The sequence below is a fragment of the Leptonychotes weddellii genome, chromosome 11, assembly GCF_054177405.1.
Source record: "Leptonychotes weddellii isolate Sample4059 chromosome 11, ASM5417740v2, whole genome shotgun sequence".
In the NCBI taxonomy this organism is placed as follows: domain Eukaryota; kingdom Metazoa; phylum Chordata; class Mammalia; order Carnivora; family Phocidae; genus Leptonychotes; species Leptonychotes weddellii.
This window is the reverse complement of record NC_138379.1, coordinates 90,184,358-90,205,113: the sequence shown is the minus strand read 5'-3', so window position 1 is coordinate 90,205,113 and position 20,756 is coordinate 90,184,358. Positions and strand designations below refer to the sequence as shown.

Here is a 20,756-nt window from a genome sequence, read left to right as displayed (position 1 = left end):
TACTTTATCAAGATCTTCTGAATGTCTGCACATGTTCTCACAAAAATCAAGCTCATAGATTAACAGAATACATTGGTGACTGTCAAAGGCAGTGGGTTGGGGGGTAGACAAAATGGGTGGAGGGGGGTCACAAAAGTTTTTACAACTTTACTGAGGTATATAGTAAACACACATACTTTAACAGAACAACTTGAAGAGTTTTGGTATAAGTATACACCTGTGAATCCATCACTACAGTAAAAAATGAACATATCCATCACCCCCAAAGTTCCTTGGGGGACTTCGTCATCCTTTCCTCCCTTCATCCCCCCACCCTCATCTTCACACAACTACTAATCTGCTTTGTGTATCTCCAGATTTGTTCATATTTTCTAGCATTTTATGTAAATGGAATCATACAGTATGAACTTTTTTTTTTATTATTATGTTATGTTAATCACCATACATTACATCATTAGTTTTTGACATAGTGCTCCATGATTCACTGCAGTATGAACTCTTTCTTTTTTTTTTTTTTTAAAGATTTTATTTATTTATTTGACAGAGAGAGACACAGTGAGAGAGGGAACACAAGCAGGGGGAGTGGGAGAGGGAGAAGCAGGCTTCCCGCCGAGCAGGGAGCCCAATGCGGGGCTCGGTCTCAGGACCCTGGGATCATGACCTGAGCCAAAGGCAGACGCTTAACGACTGAGCCACCCAGGCGCCCCAGTATAAACTCTTTCTTGACTGGCTTCATTCAGCGTTGTTATTTTGACATTCATCCATGTTGCTATGTGTATCAGTAGTTCATTCCTTCATATTGCTGAGTAGTATTTCTTTGTATAAATAATCACAATTTGTTTATCCAGTGACATTTGGGTTGTTTCTGGGTTTTGGCTATTACAAAGAAAGCTGCTATGAACACTCATATATACAATCATTCTGTGGACATAGGTTCTTATTCTCTTGAGTACATATCTAGGAGTGGAATGTCTGGGATGAATAGTGGGTGTATATTAATTAGTAAGAAAACTGTCAAACTGGTTCCCAAAGTAGATGTAGCAGTTTGCATTCACTCTGTATCTGTGCCAACAATTAGGCAGACTGAACCATTCTATATATATAGTGGTAACTCATTAAAGTTTTAGTTTGCACTTCCCTGATGACTAACGATGACAGTCATTACTTTATTTGTGCTCATTTGCTATCCATGTATCTTCAAGGATAGAATGTTCAAATCTTTTGCTCATTTAAAATGAGGTTGTCTTACCATTAAGTTTTGAGGGTTTTTAATATTCTAGATACAAGACTTTAATTATATATATTTTTTGCTAATGTTTTCTTCCTGTCTGTGGCTTGTCTTTTTTTCCTCAGGATTTTATTTAAATTCCAGTTAGTTAAATACATGTAGCTTGTCTTTTTATTTTTTTAAACACTGTCTTTCAGAGAGCAAAAGCTTTTAACTTTGATGAAGTGCAATTTGACACCTTTTTCATGTATCATGCTCCTGTGTCCTATTTAAGAAATTTTTGCCAGAACCCAAGGTCACTAAGATTGTCTCCTTTGCTTACTTGTAGGTATTTTATGGTTTTAGCATTTATATTTAGATCTGTGATCTCTTTTGAGATATAAAACTTTACATATATGGTGTGAGAGATAAGGGTAAAGGTTCATTTTTCTGCATTTGAATATCCAATTTGTTGAAAAGAATATCGTTTTCCAATTATATTGCCTTGGCACCTGTGTTAAAACTCATCAGTATACGTGTGTATCTATTTTACTCAACTCTTGATTCTGTTCCATTAACCTATGTCTGTCTTTATCCTAATAACACAAAGTCTTGAGTATAGTAGCATTATAGTAAGTCTTGGAATCAAATAATGTAAGTTCTCCAAATTTTGTGTTTGCAAAATTGTTTTGGCTAATCTAGTTCCTATGCATTTCCATAAAAATTTTCAAATTAACTTGTCAATTTCCCCAAAAATCCTACTCTAACTTTTGTGACTGAACTGAATGTACAGATCAATTTGGAGACAATGGACATCTTAACAATATGGAGTCTTCTGATCTAAGACCACCTTATATCTCATCATTTATTCAGGTCTTTTTTAAGTTCTCTTAGCAATGTTTTGCAGTTTTTAGTGGATAGGTCATACAGAATTTTTTCTTCAGTTTATGCTTAGGTATTTCATTTTTTCTGATGTTACTGTAAACGTATTTTTAAAAATTTCCCATTGTTTCTTGCTGAAATAATGGCAGTACGGTTGGTTTCTGTATCTCACAATCTTGATAAACTCACTTAGTAGTTCCAGTAAGTTTGTAAATTCCTTAGGATTGTGTACCTAGTCAATCATGTCAACTGTGAATAAAGACTCTTTGAAATCTTCCTTTCCAATCTCAGTGTCTCCCTCCTCCCTCTTTCTTGCCTTATTGCACTCACTAGGACCTCTCCAGTAAAGAAGTGGTAAGAGCAGACACCCTTGCCATGTTCCTGATCTTAGGAAGAAAGCGTTCAGTCTTTCACCTTTAAGTTTCTGCATCTATTGAGATGGTTATATCCAACGTTCTTTCTAAGTCTGTGAGTATGGTAAATTGCATTGATTGATTTCCAAATGTTAAGCCAACCCTGTACTCCTTGGATAAACTCCATTTGTTTATGATGTTATTTACTAACCCGTATATATGTTCCTCAGAGATACTGGTTGTTATTTTCTTGTAATATCTTTTTTTAATAAGCCCCGAGTGATTTTTATATTGGGTAATACTTTATAGATATTGTTGGGACATATTCCCTCCTATTTCTGGAAATATTGTGTAGAATTTGTATTGTCTTTCTTAAATGCTAACTAGAATTCACTAGGAAATCCACCTGAGACTGGAGTTTTCTTTGTGGGATTTTTATAAACTCAACTTACAATTTAATAATAACTCAAATTTAATTGAATTTAAAAATTCAATTTAATAGATAGACCTATTTATGTTATTTTTATTTGTTTTTTAGTGAGTTTTGGTTTATGTCTTACAATGAATTGTTCTTTCACCTAATTCTTCCAATTTGTGGGCATTAAATGATTCATAATATATCATCTTAAGGCCTGTAGGATTGGTAGTAATATCTTGCTTTTTATTTCTGACATTTCTGAATTGCGTGCATTCTCTTTAAAATTTTATTTAGAGGTTTATAAATTGTATTGCTCTTTTCAAAAGCAACAAGTTTTGATTTCATTCATTTTCTCTGATGGTTTTCTATTTGCAATATTACTGATTTCTACTGTTATCATTTCCTTCCTTTTACTTGCTTTGGGTTTAATTTGCTCTTCTTTTATTGATTCTATGTTGGAAGCTTAGATCACTGATTTGAGATCTTTCTTTTTAAATATCAGTATTTATGCTATAAATTTCTCTGTAAGTACTGCTTTAGCTGCATCCTCAATTTTTTATGTTGTATTTTCATTTTCATTAAATCAAAGATATTGTCAAATTTCCTTTGTGACTTCTTCTTTGACTCATGGGTTATACAGAGGTATGCTATTTAATACCCAAATATTTGGAAGTTTTCCAGAAATTTTTCTGTTATTAATTCTATTCTATTTTTAAATACTTTTTAATTCCATTGTGATCAGAGAAGTTTCTTTGTATGATTTTAATTCTTTCAAATTTGTGGATGTTTGTTTTATGACCCAGAATATAATGTATCTTGGTGGATGTTTCACATGCACTTGAAAAGAATGTGTTTTCTCTGTTGGGTGCAGTGCTCTATAAATGCCAATTATGTCAAGCTGGTTGATAATTTTGCTCAAGTCTCAGCTCTATCTTTACTAATTTACTGCCCACTTGTTCTATCAATTACTAATAAAAGGGTTTTGAAATCTCTGATTATAATTCTGGTTTTGTCTACTTCTCCTTTCAGTACTACTAATTTTATTTTCATGTATTTCAAAGCTTTGTTACTAGGTAAATAAGTATTTAGGATTGTTATGTCCTTATGTATGGCCTTCTTATCCAGTCTGTCAATCTCTGCCTTTATTTGGGGTGTTCAGACTACTTAACATTTAATATTATTATTGATATGATTGATTTTAGTCTTTATCATGCTATCCACTTTCTATTCTCTCTGTTCTTTGTTTCCTTTCCTCTTTTTTCACCCTTCTTTTGATGTTTCTTTATGATGCTATTTTATATCCATCATTACGTTATTATATATACATCTTTGTTCTTGTTCTTGTTGATTTTATGGTTGTTTTATGGTTTTTAATAATCACAGTCTACCTTTAAGCATATCATACCACTTTATATGTAGAGTAAGGACCTTCTAGTGGTATACTTGCATTTCACCTCTCCCAATCTTTGTGGTATCATCATCATACATTTTACTTTTGTACTGTTTTGAGTTTATAAATGTCACAATACACTGTCAGTGTTTCTGCTTTAAATAGTAAATTAACTTAAAAATTTTTTTTGAATTTTATTCAGTAATTGCATACATATTGATATTATTTTGTTATTTTGGAACAATTTATTTGTAATGTCAGAAAAATAAGCAATTATATTTTATTTGAAATGAAGATTTTCAATATAAGAGAAAAGGAATATAATTGTGGAATCAAAAATGTAGGTAGAACTGGATTGGCAATATCAATATTAACTCATTCCTTTACAGTTTTAATACCTATCTTTTCAAAATTGTAATAAAAAACATGTAACTTAAAATTTATCGTCTTACCTATTTTTAAGTGTATAGTTCAACAGTTAGTTAGCTACCCTTTAAAGAGATTTAGTAAGAATAAAAGTCCTTTATATTTACTTACATAATTACCACTTTTGGAGTTCTTCACTCCTTATATAGATCCAGATTTCTACCTAGAAGCATTTTTCTTCTGCCAGAAAAATTTCTTGCAGTACTGGTCTTCCATGAAAAGAGAACTCAGCTTTTATTTGTCTGCAAAGTTATTCTTTTGCCTTCCTTTTCAAAAGATATTTTTGATGGGTCTGTTGCTACTTATTAATTTTTCTTCTCATATCAGATCTATTTTCCTGTTTCTTTGCATGCCTGGTTATTTATTGTTATATGGTAGACATTGTGAATTTTATATAATTTGGGATACTGGATTTTTTTGTATTACTTTAAATATTTGGGGGGAATTTGTTCTGCATATGGAGTGAAGTAAACTTGTAAACAATTTGATGTTTTGGCTTGCTTTTAACATTTGTTAGACAGGTCCAGAATGTCTTTTAGTGTAATCCATACAGGTCAGAGTCTTAGGGCAGAAAGAAGGGTTGAGAAGGGTACAGAGTGGATCTGGAGGGCCAAATAAAAGTTATCTGATATATAAGAGTAAATGCTTATTTTCATATCTGATATTCCAATAGACTGTAATTTCCTTGGGGTCAAAGACAAAATGTCTTTCCCCATTTATATCCTAGAGATTAATAGTATCTCACGCATAGCAGGCATTTGTTAAATGTTTGCTTTCTATATATTTTTAAAAACATAACTGTAATCTTACATTTTTCTTTTTAAAATAACATATAGTTATTTTAATAGTGATAGCATTTTTTAAAAAGACTTAAAATAGTATATATTTAGTAAGTCTATTTCATCAACTTACATTTTCCTCATCCATTCTATCTTTCTAATTTTTCTTTTCTTTTCCATATCTTGCCTTCTCTTCAGTTTAGAGAAATGGAATTTGATTTCTTTTTCTTCTCCCACCTCTACATTTTCAGTAGACACCCAAAACTATTGAGAAATGAAAAATGAATATACAAAATGTTGAAATACTGATTGTGAGGTTATCTGGCTACAGACAAGAATTTCTGTAAGTTCAGTGGGAATATGCCAAGGTAGAAATAGAGGAGCGAATACACCCCTTTTAAGGTATTTCTGATTATGTCATGGGTGAGTGGCACATTGAGCTTTTGGAGGCACATGTCACAGAAAGACTAACAAAGTGCTAGTATACTGAGGTACTTAAGAACTATTTGTTGAATGGATAAATGAATAGACATACTCCAGTACTGTTTTTGTTTTTCATAAGAACAGACCTTACCTACTCTTAGTGCTGTTGACTTTTGAAGACTCTAAATCTCAAGAAGTACAGGTACCCTTCAAGAACAAAGTCTCATCATTATTACATCCCCAGAGTTTGTGGTTTCCCTGTGTGACATGCTATCCTAACTGGTTTCCTGGTTTTCCTACTTCGAATTCATTCCCTCTCCTTCACCACATACACATTAAAGAACAAGGAGGAGAGTTTGCTATCCCCCGCAACCCTATGTATTTGTCCCTCTTAAAGCACGTATTTACTGCACTATGCTGAAATATTCTTTACTTTTGACTCTCTCACAAATTAAAAGGAAAGATACTTGAGGGGAGGGACTATTTTATCTACCATTGTATCCCTAGCATTTAGTACAATGCCTGACATATGGTTGGTATGCAATAAGATTTGTTGAATGAATGTATGAATTTACACCTTGATTATTTTCATTTTCATACTTAGTATACTTAATATACCAATTCTATAATCTGCCTACCACAGATTGAGGACCTGAATGAAGACATGAGCCCATATAGACATCTAGAGCTATATAGAACCTGATTATATTAACCTATAAAATGTAAGCTTACAAACATCCTTAGGTAGAGATTATCTCCACAAAAAGGACATTAAACATGGATGTCTATGGAAAAGTCCCTAAATCATATATATGTTTTAAGAACTATGTATATTTAAAATAATTCCATTCGATTAATGAAGACATGTTGAAGTTCCAAACACCATGACAATCCAAATGATTTCCCCCCAGTCTCTGCTGTGACAAGCTCTATAAGAGAAAATGTCATATTTTTCTCAAGAATTCCCACCTCTAGTCCAAGGATTAATCAATATAGAGTCAACAACATTTTCAAATTTGCTTCACTATAAAGATGCTAAACTCCTGAGTACCAGACAGTATCTAAAGATGACCCAGATCAAAGCTCATTACTAAAAGTAGAAGTAGAGGAAAAAAAAGGATATATTGCTGATCTTGAAATATTATTAGTAACCCTTGAGTAGTTAATGTCATCACTTTTTATCAGTTAAATCACCAAGATTTATTATTTTAAAATTAATTTTCAAGAAGACAAATGAGTTTCTAAATATATAAGATTCAAAGTTATTAATATTTCTCTTTTCTTACTGTATCAGAGACAGGCCTCCAGCCATTGTTCTCTACACGACGATACCAGCCACTATGATCCTCTTCCTGAAGATCATCACTTTTAATATGAGATGTATATTTTGCTGGAAGTTTTGTATAATCTCTAGGGCTATTAGCACACAGATCTTCAATATGTCTATGAGTGAAAATTTTATAGTATATATCAGGTGGAAATTTAACCTGTATATGGAGAAGTTCAAAGGACCATTGTAATCTAATTACAAAAAAAGGTTTACATTTTAAAAACTTACATCTTTTAAATTTCACATAAATGTGCTTTAAAACTACCAAATAAGAATTCATCCATACTTACACCACCTAATCTGAATCGTACATGAACGCCAGCAGCAGCATCTAGAAGCTCTGCCTATAAAAAAAATGTATTACTCTTCAACACTGTAGATATCAATTCACTACTTCTCACTCTATCATGTTAAAATAGTTGCTGAATATTGATTATTTATGAAATAGGTCAAATAAATAAACCTCAAATAATTATTTTTAAATTAAAAATATTTTAAGATTTAATTTCTTATGGGCATCCAATAAGTAAAACAGTTTTCATGGTAACTGGAAAAATGATACTAAACTATGTTTACATTCTATGCAACATATAAGTATAAAAACCAACTGATATGTTTTTCACAAAACAGAAATTTTATATAAGTCCTCAAATACATTATTTAATTTATTAAATTTAATAAGTTTAATTAATAATACTATTGAGTATTATTTTACAGGTAAATTCAGAGAAAAAATTATGCTTGGCTAATTTGAGTTTAACACCAGATGACCTATCCTAACTAGCTTTTATTAAGTCAAAAATACATGTTTAAATTTTGTAAGAATTGTCTATAATTGGTCTTCTAAATTTTAGTGCCCTGCACCAAATGCAAAGTAGAGAAAACAATTTTGGGTCCTCAATCAGAAGACAGTTTAATCTTACCTCCTGATAATATTAAGTTAGATGAGAAAATACATGTTATCCTAAGTCATTCAGTCTGTAAGGCCTGAAAGACCACATGGACTTTTGCACAATTTTCTCCTGACTAAAGAGTATATATATACATGCATACATATATAGGGTCACAGTTCAAACATGAAAAAATATGTTTTATAACAGGATCTAAAACTTATAAAATTCATAAAATTTATACAGGTGACACTTGAACAACATGGGTTTGAAGTGTGCAGGTCAACTAATATTTTTTTGTAGTACAGTACTATAAAAGTAATTTCTCCTCCTTATGATTTTCTTAACATGTTACTTTAGCTTACTTTAATGTAAGAATACAGTATGTAATATATATAACATATAAAATATGTGTTAATTGACTACTTATGTTATTAGTAAGGCTTCTGGTCAACAGTACGTTATTTGTAGTTGACTTCTTGGAGAGTCACAAGATACACATGGATTTTCAACTGCATGGCGGCGGGGGGGGGCGGTCAGTGCCCCTATCCCAGTGTTGTTCAAGGGTCAACTGTATGTAATTTTTAAGCAAAATTCATTATATATACACTTTTATTTCCACTAAAGTAGGCAAATCTTAAGGGTATAGCTTCGTGGATATTTTTTTCTTTCCTCCTTTAGTCAGTTAGGGTGAGAGGATGATCAAGTCAATCCAATCAGAAATTGAAGTGGGTCAAGCCTGGATTGCAGTTTTACTAATCCATATCTGGTTTGTCCACTTCTAGTTTTTCTCTTTCTTAGAGGTGGTCCTGGTAAGTCTCTATCTCCTCAACTATGAAAGCCTATAGGAAATTCAGGTGTACTTTTGGGAAGATTTGAGTTTACTTCTTTATCCTTCTATCATCTACAAACTTAAATGGCGATGAGGGTTGGCTGGGTATTTGAAGCAGTTCCCTTCCTTTTAGCATGACTTTGTCTCCTAAACTCATGGGAATTTTTATTTAGTAGAATAGTGTTATTTAAAGTGGACTTAGATTAGTTGTAAATACTCACTGCAAACTCTAGGGAAATCAAAAAATAGTAAAAAAGAGGTATAACTGATATGCTGAGAGGAAAGAAAATGTAATCATATAAGATGCTCAATTAAAACCAGAGAAGGCAGAAAAAGAATGTAATACAAAAAAAGAAAGAACAAGGGCAAGAAATAGAAAACATTAACAAATATGTTAGATATCAATCACTATATTAAATGTCAATGGTCTAAATATACAAGGTAAAAGTCAGAGACTATAAACATAGATTAAAAAAATAAGATCCAACTGTATGTTGTCTATAAAAAAACATTTTAAATATAAAGACACAGATAGGTTAAAAGCAAAGTAATGGAGAAAGATATAACATATTAACTAACATTAATTATATGAAAACTGAGCAGGTATATTAATTTCAGAAAAAGCTGAATTAAGAGCAAGGAAAATTATCAGGGATAAAGAGGAGGATTACATGATGATAAAGTGGTCAATTCTCTATGAAGATATAACAATCCCTAAAGTATATATGCCTAACAACAGAGTATCAAAATATGTAAGGTAAAACCTGAAAGCACTACAAGAACTAAGAGAAATCCACTATTATAGTTGGAGAATTGAACACCTCTCTGTCAGTAACTGACATATTCAGCAGACAGAAAAATAATTAAGTCCATTAAGAAACTGAACAACACTTGTAATCACCTGGACCTATCTGACATTTCTAGAACACTTCATCCAACAATAGCAAATACACACTCTTCTCAAGCTCATATGGAACATTTACCAACATAGAACATGTTATGGACCATAAAACACACCTTAACAACTGTAAAATAATAGAAATCATACAAAGCATGTTCTCAGACCCCAATGGAATTAAATTAGAAATCAGTAACAGAAGGATAGCTGAAAAGCCCAGAACTTGGAAATTCAACAATACACTTCTTAGTAACAAATGGATCAAATAAGAAGTCTCAAGAAAAATTTAAAAATATTTTGACCTAAGGGAAAATGAAAATACAGCTTATCAAAATTCATGAAATGCACAGACAACAGTGCTTAGAGGAAAATTTATAGCACTGAATAAATATATGAAAACAAGCAAGACCTGAAATCAATAATCTAGACTTCCATCTTAAGAAACTAGGAAAATAAAGCAAAAGTAAGCAGAAGTGGGGCACCTGGGTGGCTCCGTTGGTTAAGCGGCTTCCTTTGGCTCAGGTCATGATCCCGGGGTCCTGGGATCGAGCCCCGCATCGGGCTCCCTGCTCAGTAGAGAGCCTGCTTCTCCCTCTCCCTCTGCCTGCCTCTCTGCCTACTTGCACTCTCTCTGTCAAATAAATAAATAAAACCTTAAAAAAAAAAAAAAAGTAAGCATAAGAAATGATAAAATTTAAAACAGAAATCAATGAAATTGAAAGAGGAAACCAACTGAGAAAATCAAAGAAATTAAAAGCTAGTTCTTTGAAAAGATCAATAAAATCAGTAAGCTTCTGACCAGGGAAACTAAGAAGGAAAAAGAGAGAGAGGGAAGACACAAATGACTAATATCAGAAAAGAGGGGCTATCACCACTGATTCCATGGGCACTAAAAGGATAATTAACAAATATTAAGAAAAACCCTATGCCTACAAATTTGATAGCCTATATGAAATGGTTCAAATGCCTGAAAGACACAACCCGACAAAATTCATACAAGCAGATATAGAAAATCTGAATAGACCTATTAAAGAAATGGAATCAATAATTAACCTTTCAAAAAAGAAAGCACCGAGCTTCGATTGGCTCAGTGGTTAACACTACCAAACATTTCAGGAGAAAATCATATCCATTCTCTGCAATCTATTCCAGAAAACAGAAGCAAAGGGAACACTTCCTAACACATTCTATGAGTCCAGCATTATCCTAATACCAAAACCAGACAGAGACACTACAAGAAAGGAAAATTACAGATGATTATCTCTCATGAACATAAATGCAAAAATCCTCAACAAAATATTAGCAAGTCAAATTCAACAATGTATAAAAGGAATTATAGGGCACCTGGGGGGCTCAGTTGGTTAAGTGACTGCCTTCGGCTCAGGTCATGATCCTGGAGTCCCGGGATCGAGTCCCACATCAGGCTCCCTGCTCGGCGGGGAGTCTGTTTCTCCCTCTGACCCTCCTCCCCCTCATGCTGTCTCTCTCATTCTCTGTCTCTCAAATAAATAAATAAAATCTTTAAAAAACAACAACAAAAAAAAATAAATAAAAGGAATTATATACCATGACCAAGTGGGATTCATTCCAGGTATGCAAGGCCATTATCAAATTACAACAGGCTAAAGAAGAAAAATCATATGATCATATCAACAATGCAGAAAAAGCATTTGATAAAATTCAATACCAATTCATGATAAAAACTCTGACAAACTAGGAATAGAGGCAAACTTCCTCAATTTGACAAAGGATATCTACAATAAACACACCTATCATATTTATTGGTGAGAAACTGTATGCTTTCCTGCTAAGATAAGGAACAAAGCAAAGATGTCCCTTCACCCTTCCTATTCAACATCATATTGGAAGTCATAGCTAATTCAATAAGAAAAAGAAATAAAAGGTATACAAATTGAAATGGAAAAAAAAAACACCTGTTTTTGTTCACAGATCACATAATTGTCTATATTAAAAATTCCAATGAATCAATGAAGAAATTCCTGGCACAAGAAAGCAACTATAATAATGTTGGGGGATACTACATTAACATACATAAGTCAATTGCTCTCTTATATACCAGCAACAAACAACTGGAATTTGAAATTCAAAACACAATGCCACTTATATTAACAACAAAAAAGTGAAATATGTAGGGTATAAATCTAACAAAATATATGAAAATCTGTATGAAGGAAACAACACTGTAATAAAAGAAGATCTATTTTTTAAAGATTTTTATTTATTTGAGAGAGAGATTAAGAGAATGAGTGGGAGGAGGGGCAGAGGGAGAAACAGACTCCTGCAGAGCAGGAAGCTCACCCCAGAACCCTGAGGTCATGACCTGAGTAGAAGGCAGATGCTTAACTAACTGAGACACCCAGGTGCCCCATAAAAGAAGACCTAAATGAGAGATATTCAATGTACCTGGATAGAATGATTCAATACTGTCCAGATGCCCACTCTTCTCAATCTATAGATTCAATGCAATCTCACCCAAAATTCTGCCAAGTTATTTTATAGATATGGACAAACTGATTCTAAATTTTATACAAAAATGTAAGAGACCTAGAATAACCAACATAATATTGCCATTTGCATAATTTTGAAGGAGAATAACAAAATTGATGGACCCATCTTTAAGATTTCCTGTAATAATCAAGTGTGGTATTAGCAAAAGAAAAGACAATAGGTCAGTGGAACAGAGACAGCCTGGAAATAGCCCCACATAAATATAGTCAACTTATCTTTGATAAAAGAGCAAAGGCAATTCAATAGAGTAAGGATAGTCTTAAACAAATGGTGCTGGAAAAACTGGACATCCACAAGCAAATGTTTAATTCCAATTCCAGTTAGTTAACATACAGTGTAATATTAGCTTCAGTTGTAGAATTTAGTGATTTCAACATTTCTTCTTTGATTTCCCATTTGATCCATTCATGATTTAGTAGCATACTGTTTAAATTCCATGTATTTGTGGGCTTTTCACTTTTTTTCTTGTGGTTGACTTCTAGTTTCATAGCATTGTGATCAGAAAAGGTGTGTGGCATGACTTCAATCTTTCTGTATTTGTTGATGCCTATTTTGTGACCTAATATGTGATCCACTCTGGAGAATGTGAGAAGAATGTGTATTCTGCTGTTTTAGGATGGAATGTTCTGAATATATCTGTTAAGTACATCTGGTCCAGTTAGTCATTCAAAGCTACTGTTTCCCTGTTTATTTTCTGTTTAGATGATTTGTCCATTGATGTACATGGAGTGTTAATGTTCTCTACTATTATCTACTATATTATCAATGAGTTCCTTTATTTGTTTCATATATCAGGTGCTCCCATGTTGGGTGCATAAATATTTATAATTGTTGTATCTTCTTGTTGGATTATCCCTTTTATTATGATATAGTGCCTTTCTTTACCTCTTGTTATAGTCTTTGTTTTAAAGTCTATTTGTCTGATATAAATATTGCTACTCCCTCTTTGACACTCATTAACACAATAGATGTTTCTCCATCCTTTCACTTTCAATCTGCAGGTGTCATTAGGTTTGAAATGAGGTTCTTGTATACAGCATATAGATGGGTCTTGTTTTTTTATCCATTCTGACACCGTATGACTTTTGATTGGAGCATTTAGTCCATTTACACTCAAACTAATTATTGATAGATATGTATATACTGCTATTTTATTACTTGTTTTGTGGTTGTTTTTGGAAATTTTCTCTGATCCTTTTTTATCTTTCTCTCTTTCACGTTTTGCTGATTTTCTTCAGTGATATATTTGGATTTCTTTCTCTATATTCTTTGCATGTTTATTAGTGGTTTTCAATACATGGTTACCATTAGGTTTGTATATAACTTCTTCAGATAGCAGTCTATATTATATTGGTGGTCACTCAAATTTGAACGCCTTCTTTTCTCCTCTCCTTCCCACATTTTAGGTATGTTATTATATTTTACATCTTTTTTATGTGAGTTCCTTGACTGATTTTTACAGAAATATTCATTTCTATTGCTTTTGTGTTTCCTGCCTTTATACCGTCACTTTTGGTCTCTACTTTCCACTCAAAGGATCGCTTTAATATTTCTTGCAGGGCTGGTTTAGTGGTCATGAACTCCACTGGTTTTTATTTGTCTGAGAAACTCTTCATCTCTCCTTCTATTCTGAATTACAGCCTTGCTGAATAGAGTATTCTTGCCTACAGATTTTCCCCATTCAGCATTTTGAATATATCATGCCACTCTCTTCTGGCTTGCCAAGTTTCTGTTGAAAAATCTCCTGCTAGCCTTATGGGTTTTCCTTTATTCCCTTTATAAGAAGTTAAGGACTTCTTTTGGCTTGCTGTTTTTTAAGTTTTTTTTTCCTTATCACTATTTTTTTTAAAGATTTTATTTATTTATTTGACAGAGAGATAGAGAGCACAAGTAGGCAGAGCTGCAGGCAGAGGGAGAGGAAGAAGCAGTCTCTCTGCTGAGCAGGGAGCCTGATGCGGGGCTCGATCCCAGGACCCGGGATCATGACCTGCCAAAGGCAGCCACTTAACCAACTGAGCCACCCAGATGCCCCTCCTTATCACTATATTTTGCAAATTAAATATGTCTTGGTGTTGGCTTGCTTTTGTTGATTTTGATGGGAGTTCTCTGTGCCTCCTGTATCTGGATGTCTGTTTCCTTCTCCATATTAGGGAAGTTTTCAGCTATTATTTCTTCAAATAAATCTTCTGCCCCCTTTCTCTCTTCTTCCTTTGGTACTCCAATAATACAAATGTTATTACGTTTATTGGAATCATTCAGTTCCCTGAGTCTATTCTCATGTTGCACAATTGCCTTTTCTCTCTTTTGTTCAGCTTCATTGTTTTCCATTACTTTGTCTTCTAGGTCATTAATTCATTCCTCTGCTTCTTCCAGCTTACTGTTCATTGCCTCAAGTGTGTTTCTAATCCTGTGTACTGCACTCTTCATCTCTGATTCTTTTTTAACTCTTTTATCTCTGTGGTAAGGGTCTCATTGATGTCTTATATTATTTTGAGTATCCTTATGATCGTTGCTTTAAATTCTCCATCAAGCATGTTACTTATATCTGTTTCAGTTAGATCTCTGGTGGTAGCCTTATCTTTTTCCTTCATTTGGGATAAGTTCCTCTGTCTTCACATTTTGCCTAATTCTCTGCCTTCTTCTCTGTGTTAGAAAAGCCAGTTATGTCTCCTGCTCCTGAAAGTAATGGCCTTATGAAGAAGAGGTCATATAGTGTCCAGGGACTGGTACTTCAGGGAATATCTCCAGTGTGTGCTGTGTGCATTCTGCTGATGTGTTCTCTGCTCTATCCTTCAAGCCAGTCATCTACAGAGGCTCTCCTTGCTTGCTGTGGGAAGTGTTTGGTCCTTGGCTTGAATGTGGCGAGTTTTAACTAGGTGTGCTCTGGTCTGCTTCTGAAATGAGACCTATTATTACCTCCACCAGAACTGAGGCCCTGCAAAACTCTCTGGTACAGAGGCGTGGTATAAGCAGGAGTTTGTGCTGGTCTTCCTGGGGAGAGGTCCACCACGCTGGGACTGAGGCAGGTGTGACTGAGAAGGGCAGTTCCACCAGGGCCGGGAGTGGTGGTGGCATAGGACTTGGTGTATGCAAATTAGGCAGCCAGTATCAGTGCTGCACTACTTCCCACAGGTGGCTCTGTGTTTATGCTGAGGGGCAGGGTTGGGAAATGGTGCTGGCCAGCTCCTCTGTTCCCAGAGAGGTGTGTCTGTGAATGCTGCCTCTGAGGGACACACTCTGAGAAGAGCAAATAATCACCCCCTGAGTGCCCTAGGTGTTCTTAAGATTGCTGTTTCCAAGCTGTCTGCTCCTGGGATGTTTGCCCGCTTTCTCTCCAGGAGTAGGGCAGTGCCCTCCAGGCTCTATCCCAGCCAAGCCTGCTGACCTTTAAAACTCCAGATTTTATTAAGCCCTGCTGGTTACAAGAACCCACAAAATTCAGTCCCTCTCATTCTCCAAGCCAATGGCTTTGGGGAAATGTTCTCCTTGTGTGTTTCCTGTGTGCTCCTGTCTCTTGCCCTTCTCCATGACCACAGCTCACTTCATAGTACCCATGATCTAGTTCTCCTTTAAACCATGTCTCTGCACTTCCTACCTTCTTTGATGTGGCTTCTGCTCTTTTTTTAGTTGTGGAATTTGTTATGTTGGTCTTCAGGTCAATTTCTGGGGTATTTAGGATGATCTCATAGTTATCTACTTATATTTGTGGGATGAGACAAGCCTAGGGTCCTCCTACTCCATTGCCATCTTCCTGCTCTCTCAAAACTAGACTCTTAAATACAGAGAACCAACTGATAGTTTCAGAGGGGAGATGGGTGAGGGGGATGGGTGAAATAGATGAAGGGGATTAAGAGGTACAACTTACAGTTTTAAAATAAATAAGTCACGGAGATGAAAACTACAGCATAGGGAATATAGTCAATAACACTGTAATGACATAGTATGGTGACTACACTATACTTATCTTGATGAGCACTGAGTAATATATAGAATTGTCAAATCAATATGTTGTACATTTGAAAGTAATATAACAGTGTATGTTAATTACACTTCAATAAATATAATTAAGAGGGAAGAAAGAAAAAGAAAAAGGCAGAAGATAAGGAGAAACTATTATAGATTCTAAGACATTAGAAAGATCATTAGAGAATATTATAAATAATTTTAGTAAATAAACTTGAAAATTTAAGTGAAATGGACAACTTCCTAGAAAAATACAACTTATCAAATCTAGCACAAAAATAAATATAAGATAGGAATAGATCTGTAACTATAAAGGTGATTCTGACAGTTATTCTTAGTGCTCCCTAGTCTACTATTTTCCTGATGGTGGAGGATTTTATGTGTGTAAACTGACAACTTAATTCTAAAATTTACATGGAAATACAAAGCATCCAACAATAGCCTGGAAGTGTCTTCTTGAAGAATTACAAAATGGGAGTACTTCTCTACCATATAATACACTTGTTATAAACCTGTAATAATACAAACCTATAGTAATTATGACAAGGGTAGAAAAATAGACCATGGAAAAGAACAGAAAATGCATAAACAGACCCATACAAAAATGGTTACTTGATTTATGATAAAAGTGGCATGGACAGCAGTGGAGAAAGGACTATCTTTTTAATAAATAGTGTTTCATCATTTGGATATCTATATGGAAGAATATGAAAGTGACTTCTACCTCACACCATATACAAAATATCAACCCCAGGTGTACTGCAGATCTAAATATGAAAGGCCAATCAATAAAGGTTATATATAATATAGGAAAATTCTTTCATGACTTCAGGGTTGGTGAAGTTTATAAAAAGCACCAACCATATACAAAAGGGTTGATAATTTAAACTACATTAAAATTAAGAACTCTGTTCACCAAAAGACAGTCTTGTTTCAAAATATTAACCTAGGGATTGGGGAAAGAGGGTGGAAATGTAGATGAAGCAGGACTGGCTGTGAATTGCTAATTGTTGAAGTTAGGGGATGGGTACATGTGGTTTATTACTTTATTCTTTCTACTTCTGTATATGTTTGATGTTTTTCGTGGTAAAAAAAAAAAAACAGTGGGAAGACCATCTTAAGAGTGACAAGTCAAATCATATAATGAAAAATGATTTGTGCAGCACAGAGAACGGACAAAGGGCTTGTGTGAAAAATATATAAAGAACTGCTTAAAGCCCAGAAAAATAAGAGACAATACACACATAGAAGAGACGAAAAAAAATGTCAAGAGCTCAGCTGATCTGGGAGGATGGTGGTTGAGCTGTCGGGTGTCAGAAGAGCCAATGAAGGAAACAAGCAGAAAGGGAAAGAAAGCTTTTAATCACTTACTGTAATGGTACTAAGAGTTGGAGCCCCTAACACTGGAGGAGGCAAGGATTCCACCTGGTCATTTCCCCCCCTCCCCACCCAGGGCTGCAGCGTTTGAGAGTGAAGTGGAGCAGACACGAGTGTCCTCTCACTGTTAGGGAGTCCCAACTTTCAAAACTCTGAGGCGTGACTGTGTGGGGTAGGGGGTAGCGAGGAGATTGAGGAAGGAGAGTCTGAGAGGACTGACTCAGAGTGGGACAGCACAGGGGCCTGAAGCCTCAGATTGAGAACTAAGAATGAAGGCGCTGGGACCAAAATTTAAGTATGCCTAAAGGGAGGACTGTCCCTAAAAAGCTGATAATATTAAGCACTGGTAATGATGCAGAACACCAAGAATTCCAAAAGATTGATGATGGTTAACACAAATTGTACAGTAACTTTGGAAAAGAGTCTGAAATTCCATTTCTGGGTGGAGTAGAAATTTGTATACATGTGCACAGGACAGATGAATAAGAATATTCCCAAAAGCAGTCTTTGTAACAGACTCAAACTGGAAAAAACAATACAAATGTCAATCAACTGTAGAACGAATAAACAGCAGTATATTCATAAAATGAAATAACTGTCATTATTTTTTAGAAAATGAGTAAAATTCAGCCACACGAATGCAATGTTGAATGGTAAGATACAGAAGTGCACCAGAGGATTCTATTTACATACAGTTCAAAAATAGAGAAGACTGAAAAAAACAAAACAAAACAAAACAAAACAAAAAAACAAAGCTTCAATTCAAAATAGTGGTTGCCTCTTGGGAGCAGGGAGTTGGCCGAGATGTGCAGAGCACCGGAAGGCAGGGGTCTGAAGTGTGAGACTCTGATCTGGGTGATGGTTACATGGGGGATTGTTTGTGATGATTCACTGAGCTACACATTTATGTTTTATGAACTTTTCTATGTGTGCGTCACACTTCAAGATAAAGTTTTTTAAAAGAAACACATATAAGCACATTTATAAAGCGGTCACACATTTTGAAGGGAAAAAACAGATGCTGTATGAATAAATAACATCCTCACCTCTTTAGGATCAATATATTTCACTATCTGACGTGGCTCTCCTTGTCTTCTGATATCAATCAGTCTTTTATAGTGTTGGAATATAGCGACATTCTAAAGGTTCAAGCACATAAGATTCTATGGTCAAAACTGGATTTTCTACCTCTAAGTTAAGCTTTGTGCCTAACCAGGGCAAAATGAGTAAGAACCATAAAATAGACTTTATGTATGTAAACTAGATTTTAGAAATATTATCCACTCAGGGTTTGCTTTGGCAAGCTAGGAAATACTGGTTTTATTCTCACAGAGTTTTACCCTTAACTTTGGAACTACATCATTAGCAACTATAAATAAAATACCCAGAATGTTGGTGGAGTCACTTCTATGTACTCCAGAGTAAACCAGGAAAAAGACAAAACAGCCTACTGGTTAAGAACATTGAGTATGGCATAGCATTATCTGGGTTGAACTGTTAGTGTGACAGTGGACAAGCTGCTTAGCTTCTCCACTCAGTTTCTCATCCGAACAACCAGAATGACAGGGATATCTCATACAGCTATGGTGAGGAATTAATGAGTTAATATTTGTAAAGCACTTAAAACAACTTCTGGCACAAGAAAGCACTAAATAATTATTATCTTATTATCATTCCAGAAACCTCGGTCCTGTAGTAATGCCATTGATTTACAAACCCAATCTACTATTCATGTTAGCACAGTATTTAGTCAGATGACTCCAAACAATTCTTCTATCTCAGAAAACTATTTCTTTGGTAACATTCTCCTTTTACCCTATGCCCCAAAAAGCCCTTAGTAACTCTTGGTAAACTTCCCCTGCTGCCCCAGTATGCTTACATCAAATCAAATCAATTCAAACTGAAGTAACCCACAGCACCAATATGACAATTTGAAGCCCCACTGCAGTTGTCTGTGGAAATGGTGCAGCTCACATCAGCTGACAAAGATGGCACCTGCCATTCCCATCTGCCTGTCTGGCTGGCAGGGAAGGAAAAGAACTTGTATGTTGGTGAACAAAGAAGCTGGGTGGGATGACAGTGAAAGCTGGTCCAACATGTCCTGCAGGCTGTAAAATGCCTTTTTTGTTGTTGTTGTTGTTCAAGTGATTTTAATGATTGGAATGCACAATTTTTTAAATACACAAATAAAAAGTTTTAAAACCTGCAGGAAAAAAAAAAAAAAGCAGTACAACAGATCAATGAAACCAGGAGCTGGTTCTTTGAAAAGATCAATAAAATTGATAAACCTTTAGCCACACTCATTAAAAAAAAAAAAAAGAAAACAAAACAAAAAAGAAAGAGAGGGAGAGAAAGAAGACTCAAATAAACAAAATCAGAAACGAAAGAGGAGAAATAACCAACAGCACAGAAATACAAAGGATTAAAAGAGAATATTATGAAAAACTATATGTCAACAAATTGGACAACCTAGAAGAAATGGAGAAATTCCTAGAAACATATATCCTCCCAAAACTGAAACATGAAACAAAAAATGTGAAGACTGATAACCACCAAAGAAACTGAATCAGTAATCAAAAAACTCCCAAAAAACAAAAGTCCCAGGGCCAGATGGCTTAACAGGCAAATTCTACCAAATATTTAAAGAGTTAATACCTATTTTTCTTAAACTATTCCAAAAAGATAGAAGAGAAAGAAAACTTCCAAATTCATTCTATGAGGCCAGCATTACCTTGATATCAAAACCAAACAGACACTGCTAAAAAAGAGAACTACAGTCTAATATCTCTGATGAACAGATGCAAGTATTCTCAACAAAATATTAGCAAACTGAATCCAAGAATAAATTTAAAAAATGATTCAAAATGATTAAGTGAGATTTATTTCTGGGTTGCAAAGGTGATTCAACATTCACAAATCAATCAGTGTGACACATCACATCTACAAGAGAGAGGATAAAAACCATATGGTTACTTCAGGAGTGCCTTGGTGGCTCAGTTGGTTAAGCGTCTCTTGATTTCAGCTCAGGTCATGATCTCAGGGTTGTGAGATCAAGCCCT

General features: G+C 34.6%; 1 protein-coding gene across 1 annotated transcript in view; it reads right to left on the bottom strand.

Moving 5' to 3' along the window:
• The window catches only part of C11H11orf65 (chromosome 11 C11orf65 homolog), a 67,363-nt gene that overhangs the window by 20,196 nt on the left and 26,411 nt on the right, over positions 1 to 20,756 (bottom strand). The window contains exons 3-6 of the mRNA XM_006743759.3: positions 18,744 to 18,836; positions 7,499 to 7,552; positions 7,165 to 7,365; positions 5,589 to 5,719 (exon numbers count right to left, since the gene is read on the bottom strand). Coding sequence (XP_006743822.2) covers positions 5,589 to 5,719; positions 7,165 to 7,365; positions 7,499 to 7,552; positions 18,744 to 18,836 — 479 coding nt within the window. The remainder of the gene's footprint in view (positions 1 to 5,588; positions 5,720 to 7,164; positions 7,366 to 7,498; positions 7,553 to 18,743; positions 18,837 to 20,756) is intronic.